The sequence below is a fragment of the Pelobates fuscus genome, chromosome 2 (assembly GCF_036172605.1).
Source record: "Pelobates fuscus isolate aPelFus1 chromosome 2, aPelFus1.pri, whole genome shotgun sequence".
Taxonomy (NCBI): Eukaryota; Metazoa; Chordata; class Amphibia; order Anura; family Pelobatidae; genus Pelobates; species Pelobates fuscus.
The window spans coordinates 56858239-56870723 of NC_086318.1; the positions used below are offsets into that span (position 1 = coordinate 56858239).

Genomic DNA, 12485 nt, shown 5'->3' on the forward strand with positions numbered 1-12485 from the left:
TCATTCAAAGATCCTCTGAACAGAAACAGTTGCTGCTTTTGGTCTGGGGTTCCTCTACAATCCAACATGTAGCTGAACATGAGAAATTTGGTAATTCGCCTTTGCCAACTGGAACATGGGCATAAACAGTCCAACTATATAGTTTTTTTTTTAACTCTCCCATCAAATACACACTCAAGATTGGAATACTGCAAGTGACCTTCACCTTAGTCGGAACTGCAATAATCATTGATAGAGTGGTGTGAAAACCCACCAGGTTTTGTACAGACTTCATTTTCCACACGAGGAATCCGCTCCATACACAGAATGAGTTTTCACTCTCTTATGTATTCCCTTTCAATATTCAGCAGCTGGCCATGAAGCAAACTGAATGTGAAATGATTGTCTTGGCATGACTACAACATATCTGTCTTACCTAAAAAGTGACAAAATTGGGAATGTGTCTTTCCGAGCCTGCGGGATACTGATCTAATAAAATGCTGATTTTATGGTATATCACGAGTCACTAGCCAGGAAACTTTATGGCAAAACTCCAAATCAATAAAGGTCACAATACCCAATAAAATATAAACCGAAGACTCCAATAAGGATCGTCAAAAAAAAAATCTCACAGATACTGTTGGAGAGAGAAATGCCCATAATAAACACCCAGGCTGAATGTGAATCTCCAATAAATGCAATTTACTGTAATAACACTTCAAAGGCAAGACCATTTATTGGAAATAGAGTAGAATGTGATCTTCTGTTTTGTATAATATCTGCTGGAAATAAATACAAGATACCTACACAGGTGAGAGTATCAACCATGATGTGAGGTCATCAGGGTTGGTGGTCTGACCCACCAGACACGGCATAGATCTTGTGCTACCTTGTAGCGTGCAACACTGGGCCGGTAAGGGAAAACTTGCATAATGCGATCATGAAGAACAAATTAATCTAGGGCTAACAGGAAGACTAGAGGGCAATCTGTTTTGTCTATGTCACATTAGAACAATAAGAATTGGAGATACTTCTGGAACCCATTTACCATATCTAGTTATATTCCCCAAGTCATAGATTCGATCTATGATAAATGTATAATTGTATTATGAGCAGTCAATAAGTTCCTGCATTTAGTCCATGACCATTTTAGCATGGTACTTGTAACCGGCAGCAAAGGCCTGCTATATGAGAGACTTGCCTATTGTAGTCTATTCAGACTTCTGAATATTAAAGTGCAAATGGACAACTGTCCATCCTCTTATGTCAATCCCAGGAGGCCTCGCAGTCTCTCAATTTCACTGTACAAACTAAAGGTGAGTCAAGACACACAGCTTTATTTCCATTCATCTGGTTATTTATTAGAAGATCACAAAAGATTGGAATGATTAGCTCTATATAAAAATGTAGCGTTAATTTACTAACCAGAAAACAAACAAACAAACAAACAAACAATAGTATGTCCCAAAAGGTAATAGACCCCGCTAAACTGAGGGAGAGCGAGCAGTACATTGCCCTGCAATGTACCCCTGTCTCCAGCTAACATAGAATAGGACACCATTAATAAACCATTGGTCATATAAAGCCAGCGTGGTACAAAAATCCTTGGTGTATTAGAAGGCTGGAAAGATCTCTAGTGTTCAACATGAATATCTACATCCGATTGGTAAGAATCTTCCTTTGAAGAAAAATAAATATACAAGTTATACAGTTGTCCTAATAAAACATTATGAGTCTTATGTCTTTCTTTCCCATTGGTAGAAAAAGGAGTGGTTGTAGCTACAATGTAGATTCACTGACATTTGTGGCATCGATTTGGTGGTTTGCGGATCCCGTTACCATTACATCTCTGCAGAGGTCTTCTGTTTGGCTAGAGGTCCCGTGGAGAGAATGATGGAGGGAGGTTTGCTAGTGGTTATTCTGTAAAAAAGTGCACAAACGACACGGGAAATGCTCCTCTTCGTGTCGGCTCACTCTCAATATGCCCAATCTGTAAAATTCAAGGAATTCAGCTGTTATTAGTCTTTTCTATAACTATTGCCAGTAACTATTGTAGACTGCTACAGAGTTTTCATCAGTGTCATGTCGTAAAGAACACCCTTTACCTATTACAGAATATTTAAGCTGGAGGGTTACATGGCCTTCAAGTATTGGGTTGTAATTAAAACACACTTACTATTCTTTTTTTAAGCTCACATTGCCACTGAAGATATTTGGATTGTTTTATAGTTTGTTCTGCATTGTGATTGGTGAATTTTACATTACAGAGCCACTTGTCAGAAGCAGGGCCGGCCTTAGGGGTGTGCGAGCTATGCGGCGGCACAGGATGCCATGGACCAGGGGGCACCAAGTGGCCGGCACAGCTCGCACATGCCCGGTGTCAGGGGAGCTAAAACAGGTATCCAGGTGGAGGATTTCATTATTCTCCACCCGGGTCTATTAAAAAAAATGTGAAGACTTTTTCGCACAGGGCGCCTAATGGCCTAAGGCCGGCCCTGGTCAGAAGTAAAAGTTATTTTATGTTAGTGGCAGCTTGAAGCGCATGACACATCATCTTGCATTTCCATTATAGGAGCACCCCAATAATCATAACCACTCCACCATGCTGCAGCTGTGATGCCAAGACTGCCCTGGCTCCTCCCCAATGTAAGTAGTCAAACCGTTTAGTCACAGTTTGGGGTCTGCCAGTCACCACTCCCATCTTTCTTTCAGCCTCCAAGAGAGCTTGGGGCTGAAAGAAAGATGGGTCAGCCCTGCAGGGCCAGCTCATTGGCTGAGAGGGTGCCTCACTTTCTGAAAAGTGAACGAAAATAAACATTCCACCTTCTAAAAAGAATATACCAGGTGTTTGTGATTTACAGATTAGCTTTCTACTTATAACAGCAGAGAGGTGTGTGGCACTCAGTTAAATGACATATTTGTGGTGTCAATGCAGTAGGAAAGGATCTTGTTCACGGATCATTACTCAAATATTTAAAAGTAAGTAAAAGTAAGTGTGTGCTGGGGGTTCTGTCTTCTAAAGCTGTCTACTTAACGTTGCAGAGCCTAGAGATGACCTAGCTCCATTCATAAAACAACAAGATAAAGCCATCTGTGAAGAATAAAAGAAGTGGACTAGAAATAGCTTAATTTATAGAAACACATTGTGGCCTGGTCTGCAATGGACTTTACATTATCCAGCAGACACAGCCACAATTAGTATAATTAAGGAAAATGATAAAACAACGTATTAGTGTAGGGCCATATAAATTGCAGTCCATCTGGTTTTTGTGCATTTGTCTTTTGACAGCAATTTGCAGCAAAATTATGCACATGTTTTATGTTGGGTTGCGGGAAGAAGACATATGATAAAATAAATTAGAGGGAGAAAGGGATAGACTGAATGAACAAATTATTTTTTTAAATGAAAAAATTAATAAAACTTTAAAGAAAAAAAAAAATAGGCAAACATTAATCAACTAATTAGCAAGTTCTTATATTGGTTCCTGGAGTTCCCCTTTAATATAGAAAGTAAATATCTGTGAGTTACTTACCCACCACTCCTGGTCTTCTTCTCCATCCACCACTATGATCTCTCCCTCTAAAAATGTTAACTCATCTGGATTGTCAGCCGAGCAATTATATATCGCCTTCACCCGCTTTGGCTTCACTTTTGCCTAGAAGACAAACGAGATGCTGAATGAATATATATCCCAAGTTCAAAATGCATTAGTGATTCTTAGCATGCTTTATTGATTTTCAGAAAAAAAAAAAAAATTTTTATTCATCTGTCTTAACAAGAGCCAAGTGTTACCGCAGTGAATTATTTAATAGATTTAAAGCAAAAAAAAAAAAAAAAAAATCATTCTATTTCACATGCAGAATAGAACCAACTGGAGAAGCTATCAAACTTTAGAAGCTTGTCTGGGAACACATCCAAAACTGCACTAATTTGCTAAGTATTATCAAGAGAGACTGCTTGACATTAATAAAATACTTATGGATGGGAAGAGAGTTCTGGAAACTGCACGGTGCAGGTTCAATATAAAATACCGAGAACACAAAGAAAACCCTTTAAAATGGTATTTCTATTAAGTATGTTGGTTTCGTTTTAAAGTGGCTCCACTTAGAGACAGATCACACAACTTTGTTATCTTTTTCTACTAGGGAAATTTGATTGTCCCCCTAGTCGCCCCCCAAATGCTTCTAGGTCCCCCATATCACCTTTTATTACCTCTTTATTTCTTGTCTGGATCTAGGTCATGTGCGCCGGCATCTTAATGTTGCCAGAAAAGGGTCCTGCGGGACATGTCATGTGCCCACACTAGTTCGCACTGTGAAATTCTCGCGCATGCCCAGTTGTACACTTAGGCATTCGCTATTATCAGAAATTCGGATGGGAATTTTGGCTATTTAGTCATTAGTCAGAAAGACAAATGACCGAATAGAAATTACAAAGAACACCACATTTAAATTCTGTCTTCATTTATTCGTTTAGTTTATTACAAGGAGGGAGCTACTGACTCGTGGCTCCATCCTTGCAATATGGAAAAAAACTCCCCCTCCTATTACCTTCACTCTATGGGGGTCATAATGGAGATAAACATCTATCTCCTTTCCCTACTCACTATGTTACGATTAGGGGTATGTCTACTAAACAGTGAGCAGCCAGTTCCCCCATGGTGGGGCACCTATTAAATAAAAAGGGGGGTACATAGTGTGTACACCTAGCCCCCATCCGTTTCCCGTGAGTGGGCACTATTAAACTAAACAGGGGACCTAGTAACCCATTAGCAGTAGGTGGGGGTACTAAGTGATAAAGGGGGGGAACCTATTGTCTCCCCCAGCCCCTCCCCACCCATCAGCAGTGGGTGGGGTCCTAAGTCATATGGGGGGACCTGTTGTTGCCCCCTCCCAACCCCACCCATTAGCGGTGGTTGGGGGCCCTAAATGACAATAAGGGGGACCTATTGTCCACCTAGCCCCCACCCATTTGTGACAGGCTGGGGCGAATTACTAGGGGTCCCCAAGACCACCAATCAGAGTGCTCGGACAGGTAAATCTTGAGCCTTGTAGGCTCAGGTGGAGGCTAGGGGGTACCCTATGTCCCCCACTGTTTATGTTTTTCATAGGTAACCTACCAAGTGAGGTGGCAGAAGAATGGAGATTTTTACTTATTTACTAATAATAAATATTTGTTACTTAGGATTAGCAAAATTGTCTGAAAGACCAATTTTGTGAATTAGGGAGCTATCTACTAAATTGTGATGTAATTCCAGTAAAATACAAGTTTAGCAGGCTAAGATTGCCACAAGGCATATGTATGTATATGTGTTTGTAGTATCAGTTAGTTAATTACACGTAGCTAAGATACTGTTATCACTGTACTGACCAGGTGCAGGAATGTAAGAACTGGAATTACGCGTCCCTCTCCTTTGTATCAGATGAGCCACGTGGTTAGACCGGATGGATGAGTTTAGACTCTATTTATTAAATAGGTTAAGGGTATGTGTGGGTGTAGTTAATTGTGGGAGGAGCTACAGTGCTATATAAGGAATGTACTCTATGTATTCAGTACTCAGACTTTGCTGTATTTTGGTGACGCTAGTCCCTCTGAGTCCCGATCGGTGATCCAATAAAGAATCTCTTCCTTCCTGAAGAAACCTGTGTCCATCTCTCTGTGCTTGGCTTCCGTCAGTTTCTCCGGTATCATTTGGTGCATTGGCCGGGAAGCTCATCGTTCAACGGTAGCTGAGAGGCAGAGGCGTGAGACGGTCTATCTTTGCCCACGTTCTCTACGGCTGCACCCCTGAACTTCTGCGTGGACCTCCCTTCGTCTCGGCGCCACTGGTCTGTTGTCCAGGAGATCATCGGCCTCTACGTGAGAAGTGCTGGGGTGTCCCCGTCGATGAGTGTGAACTCAGGTTCAGGAACGAGGAGGTAAGACAACTGCTGTTTTAGACAGCAGGACCCACTAGGGGTATACCGATTGTGCGGTAGGCCCAAAGGGGTTTTGAATCAGTGTATCTGCCCCCTCTGTCGGAGGGAAGGAGCGAAGGCGCACCGCTCGATCGAACGCTCTTTAGTCAGACCGTTTGATTTGGTTAGTCAGGCGGGGTCCTGGTGTAAATAGCCCTAGCCGGACACCGGTGTCTTGTCTAGACTAGCGTTCTAGGGTGTATATTACGTTCGCTAGGTCGGAGGGACCGGGAGACTAAGCGGCGCCTGTGTAAATTCGGTTCGCTAGTTCTCATCCTATCTGGGCTAAGTGGGAAGGCGTGTAAATTTGGAACCCACTAGACTTTTGATAGTGCGACTAAGAGGCGCCTGTGTAAATTCGGTTCTCTAGCTCGCTATATATGTGGTGATTGGGCAGTGTGGCTAACCAAAACGGGTGTATATAGTTTTAGGTAGTCCATTCAAGGTACTGGCCAATAGTTTAGTTGGGAATTGTAAATGTGTTAACGATTGTTTTAGTAAAGTGTATATCTTGTTAGATAGCGCGAGCTCAGCCGTCTAGCGAGAGTGTTAATAGTGTGTTGCTGTATTATAGTGCACGGTACCATAACCCTGTATATTTACTGACATTATATAATAAGTACTAATCATTGTCGTCCATTGCATGTTTAACACCATAACCACTAATAATTGTATTGTGACCTTAACTTGTGCTTTGACCTATGCTAACCGTACTGTAACCGCTATTTGTAAAAGACGATGTTACTGGGGTGTGTTATAGACGGGTAATTCGTATATAGAGAATTATAGCGTGGGTGACTGTATAGTTACGCCAAAGGGCATAATATTGATTATATAGTGACTGGTGTAACAGCTGTGTGTGTACGGGAATTCCCTGAGTGTTTATTGTTATTGTGTACGTTTCACTTGGTAACCGTACCACGTGGTGCTGTTGCCAGAGGAAACGGGTGTGACTGTTGAATAGTACGCGTGTATAGTATTCGTTGTCGACGACGTTCCATTGTTAAGTATGGGTGCGTCGCAGTCAACGATTCCGGATCCCTTAGGATGTATGGTTAAGAATTTTAAAAAGGGATTCAAAGTTTGTGATTTTGGGGTAAAGATGTCTCCTGTACGTTTGGTCACTTTGTGTACTAGGGAGTGGCCTACTTTGGTTGCGGCATGGCCGCCACGTGGCAGTTTGGATCCAACTCTGGTACAGCGCTTACACGTGGCTGTATCGGGTAGGCCTGAACTTTACGGCCAGTTTCCTTATATTGACTGTTGGAGACAGGCCGTAAATGACTCGCCAAAATGGCTCCAGACATGCCACGAGGAGCAGTGTCGCCTCATGGTAGCTAGGACTTGCTCGTCCACTAGGACTGGTGTTAGGCCCATTTTGGACACGCCCCCTGAGTCCGAGATCCCTTTGCCGCCCCCTTACTTTCCGTTAAGAAGAAGTGATGCAAACGCAGGAAGTCCTGCACCCCTCCCCTCATTACCCTCATCCACTTCCGCTTCCTCCTCCAGTACAGGATCCACCCCCCCTCGTACTAAATCTCCCCTTCCGGAACCAGAATCCACCCCCATTAGAAACGAATATCCTGATTTGGCGCCACTTCAGACTTCCGGTCAAGCTTCATCTAGCTCGGCTCGAAGTGTTTTATTTACGACCTTTTCCCAAAACCGACCTCCCACATCCCCATACCCTATCTCTCCCCGACCGGAACCCATGACTGACGCCTCTCTACGTAGCCCCATCCAAACCCGACAGTTGACTGGTGCCCAACAATTAAAGCACTATCAGATGCCTCTTCGTCTGAATCCCGGGTCAGCTTATATCGATGCCGCAGGTCAAATGGCACACGCTGACCCAGTCTTCGTATATGTCCCATTTACCACAACCGATCTTTTAAACTGGAAGACCCATAATTCCTCGTATACTGAGAAACCACAAGCTATGACTGATCTGTTCACCTCAATAGTACAGACGCATAATCCGACATGGGCTGATTGCCAGCAGTTACTAATGACTTTATTTAACAATGAGGAAAGGACAAGAATAAATCAAGCAGCCATTAAAGCATTAGAGGATAGAGCCCGTGCTTTGAACCAAGCCAATCCAGCAGCATGGGCCGCGACACACTATCCCAACACCGATCCCGATTGGAACGTAAATGGTGCTGATATGGTTCAACTCAGAGCCTATAGAGACGCTATAATTGCTGGCATGAAAGCCGGAGGAAAGAAAGCCATTAACATGTCGAAGACAGTTGAGGTGATCCAGAAAAGCGATGAAGCGCCCAGTGTCTTTTATGACCGATTATTGGAGGCATACCGCTTGTATACCCCCTTTAATCCGGAAGACGCAGACAATTCCCGAATGGTTAACTCCGCCTTTGTCAGCCAAGCATACGGAGATATTAAGCGCAAGCCAGCAGCGCAAAGGTCCCGCGATAGAGAAGGTAGGGACTTTGTAGGATTGGCTGACACTGTCATGGAGGACTATTGATACCGACCGGGCTCCATCCCCCTTGGTCGAGCGGAGCCTATGGTCGATGTATCAATAGGGGGGAAAAGGAGTGCGTTCATGATCGACACTGGTGCTGAACATTCAGTGGTGACTAATCTAGTTGCTCCTCCATCTGGAAGGACTATTACTGTGATAGGAGCAACTGGAAGAAGTGCTGAAAAACCGGTTCTTAAAAGTCGACTCTGTACATTGGGAGGCCACGTAGTAAAACACCAATTCCTTTATATGCCTGAATGTCCAGTCCAATTGCTGGGACGTGATATGCTATCAAAATTACAAGCGCAGATTACGTTCCTACCAAATGGAACAACATCCTTAAAGTTTAATGGACCTTCAGGTATTATGACTTTATCCGTACCAAAGGAAGAAGAGTGGCGACTTTATACAGTGTTGACTAGCCAAAACCCTAGGAGTGATGAGACATTGTTTAACATACCAGGAGTTTGGGCAGAGAACAACCCACCAGGACTGGCCCGCAATATTCCACCAATAAAAATTGAACTGAAACATGGGGTTTATCCAGTGAGCCTAAGACAATATCACATTCCGCAGAAGGCTAAGAAGAACATGCAATCCTATCTGGATAAGTTCATACGGTATGGTATCCTAAAATTCTGTACTTCCCCCTGGAACACCCCATTGCTGCCTGTTCAAAAGCCCGGTACAGATGAGTATCGACCTGTACAGGACTTAAGAGCAGTCAATGATGCGGTTGTTAGCATACATCCAGTTGTACCCAATCCATATAACCTGCTTGCTTTAATTCCGGGCGGGGCTACTTACTTCACAGTCTTAGATCTCAAAGATGCCTTCTTTTGCCTCCGAATTGCCGCAGAAAGCCAATGTATTTTCGCTTTCCAATGGGAGAACGCTGTAACGGGCTCAAAACGCCAAATGACTTGGACAAGACTGCCCCAAGGGTTTAAAAATTCACCTACCCTATTTGGTTCAGCTCTAAGTCAAGATCTACTGGATTTCGAGTCTATCCCAGGAGAATGTGTATTGTTACAATATGTAGATGACTTGTTGATAGCAGCAGTTACAAAAGAAAAATGTCAGCAAGCAACGCACGATCTACTACATATTCTCTGGAAGGCAGGATACAAGGTGTCCAGGAAGAAGGCTCAGTTGTGTTTGCCAACTGTCAAGTATCTGGGATTCCATATCTCTGAAGGTCAAAGGATTATGGGGCCAGAGAGAAAAGAAGCTGTCTGCCAAATACCAATACCCAAGAATAGAAGACAAGTGCGAGAATTCTTGGGGGCAGCAGGCTTCTGTAGGATATGGATTCCCAGCTATGCGATACTGGCAAAACCTCTGTACGCAGCCATCAAAGGTACAGAGCACGACCCCTTCTTATGGACCCAAGAACAGCAAACGGCATTTGAAGATGTGAAGAAGGCTTTGATGAGTGCCCCAGCATTAGGTCTACCTGATCACACACGACCATTCTACTTATATGTACACGAGCAAAGAAGAATGGCTGTGGGAGTATTGACACAGTACTTGGGATCATGGCAAAGACCTGTTGCCTACATGTCTAAGCAACTGGATGCAGTGGCCAGCGGACTTCCACCTTGTCTAAGAGCCGTAGCTGCAGCCGCCCTGCTAGTAGCTGAAGCCGATAAACTCACTCTGGGTCAAGAACTTTATGTACGAGTCCCACATGCAGTACAGACGTTGTTGGATTACAAAGGAAATCATTGGTTTAGTAACAGCCGTATGACCAAGTATCAAGCAATGTTGTGTGAAAACCCAAGAGTGCATTTAGAGACTGTAAACACCTTAAATCCAGCTACCCTTTTGCCGCAACCTACTGAAAGTCAACATGATTGTTTGGAAGTAATGGATGAAGTATTTTCAAGTAGACCAGATCTTCGTGATTTTCCCATCCAGAACCCCGATGTTCAATATTACACCGACGGCAGTAGTTATGTGAAAGAAGGGATCCGCTATGCAGGATATGCAGTGACAACAATAGACAAGGTGATAGAAGCTCGGCCACTGGCGAAAGGAACATCAGCACAAAAGGCAGAATTAATAGCACTAACACGAGCGTTACAATTGGCTGAAGGTTTAAGAGTAAATATCTATACGGACTCTAAGTATGCGTTTTTAACCACTCATGCCCACGGAGCTTTGTATAAAGAAAGAGGACTACTGAATTCAGAAGGCAAAGAAATCAAGTACGCAGCTGAAATCCTACAACTATTGGAAGCAGTGTGGGAGCCGAAAGAAGTCGGTATCATACATTGTCGAGCGCATCTGAGAGGAGATGGTGATGTAACCAAGGGAAATCGGATGGCAGATAGTGCAGCTAAGCGTGCTGCTGAATCAGGAAGACAGGAGTATGTGGGGCATATAGCTGCTCTTATACCAACTCCACTGTCCCAATGGACTCCAGTTTATACAGCTCAAGAAGAGGAGTGGTTAAAGACTGAACCGGGAAAGTATTTGGAGAACAAGTGGTATCAGCTAGAAGATGGAAGAATAGTCATACCAGCATCACTAGCGGTAGAAATTGTCCAAAATTATCACAACGGGACACATTCTGGGAGAGACAGTACTGAAGAATCTCTCAGGAAACATTTCTACATACCAAGATTGTCCAACTTGACTCAGGCCATTGTACGCAGATGTGTAACGTGTGCTAAGAATAATGCAAGACAAGGACCAGTAAAGCCACCAGGAGTCCAGTTTATGGGGGGACTCCCCATGTCCGATCTACAAATAGACTTTACAGTAATGCCTAAATCGGGTGGACATCGTTACCTGTTGGTAATTGTGTGCACCTATTCAGGCTGGGTAGAAGCATGTCCTACTCGTACAGAGAAAGCAGGAGAAGTTGTAAGATTCCTGCTACGAGAAATAATACCCCGATATGGACTACCCTGTTCTATAGGATCGGACAATGGTCCAGCTTTTGTTCATCAGTGCCTACAACAACTGACTCATATGCTTGGTATAAAGTGGAGGCTTCATACTGCATATAGACCCCAGAGTTCTGGTAAGGTAGAGAGAATGAATAGAACTATAAAGAACCAGTTGGCTAAAATGTGTCAGGAAACCCAACTTAAGTGGAACGTTCTCTTACCCATAGCTTTATTGCGAATCCGCAGTACCCCTACCAGAAGGATGGGCCTCTCTCCTTTTGAAATCATGTATGGGCGACCACCTCCCGTACTTGGTAACTTAAGGGGGGACTTGAGTCAGTTGGGAGAAGGAATTACCCGGCAGCAGGTTGTAGAGTTGGGTAAGACTATGGAGGAGGTACAGAAATGGGTACAAGATAGATTACCTGTGAATATTTATCCCCCTGTTCATAGTTATCATCCAGGAGACCAAGTGTGGATTAAAGAGTGGAATAATGTACCGTTAGGGCCCAAGTGGAGAGGTCCTTATGTTGTTCTTTTGTCTACCCCTACAGCGATAAAAGTAGCCGAAGTAACTCCGTGGATACATCACTCCAGGGTTAAACCAGCAGCAGTCGATTCTTGGCAAATTACAGCAGATCCAGAGAATCCCTGCAAGATCCGGTTGAAACGCACTACTCAGTCGGAGTAACGAGGAATTATTGTGGATTACAAATTTTATTGTTACAGGTGTGAGTGAGAAGGCCATAATAAAGCCTGTCCGCTTACCAACACATAGTGTATAAGCCAGGAAAGTCTCGAAGGGACACCTGTGAAGACGAGCAGAACTCCATTCCCTGCAGCCCTCACATCCTGGAAGCTGAGGTTCCATCGCACGGACGAAGACTGAGGATGACGGCGAAAGATGTGCTTTTGATTGTGTTTATTTATATGTGTTTTTATATTCAGGAAGGTAGAGGTACCGACACTCCTAGCTGTGAGGTATGCATTAAGACTACGAGAACAGGTAACCATATTTCCCAAACCCTAATTTGGCATTCACAATACGAATGTAAAGGAGAGGTATCAAGATGTAGATACCTAAATATAGACTATAGTGTGTGCCATTTAGGAGTAGGAGAACCTAAGTGCTTCAGTCCAGAGTATCAACCTCGTACAATTTG

General features: G+C 43.6%; 1 protein-coding gene across 4 annotated transcripts in view; it reads right to left on the reverse strand.

Annotated features, from left to right (window-relative positions):
• Positions 1 to 1314: 1314 nt before the first annotated feature.
• Positions 1315 to 12485, reverse strand: part of ASAP2 (ArfGAP with SH3 domain, ankyrin repeat and PH domain 2) — a 205313-nt gene continuing 194142 nt past the window's right edge. For all 4 annotated transcript variants that reach the window (XM_063442173.1, XM_063442175.1, XM_063442172.1 and 1 more), the window contains 2 exons: positions 3513 to 3635; positions 1315 to 1969 (listed from right to left, as the gene is read on the reverse strand). In XM_063442173.1, the coding sequence (XP_063298243.1) occupies positions 1895 to 1969; positions 3513 to 3635 (198 nt within the window). In that variant the 3' untranslated portion in view covers positions 1315 to 1894. The remainder of the gene's footprint in view (positions 1970 to 3512; positions 3636 to 12485) is intronic.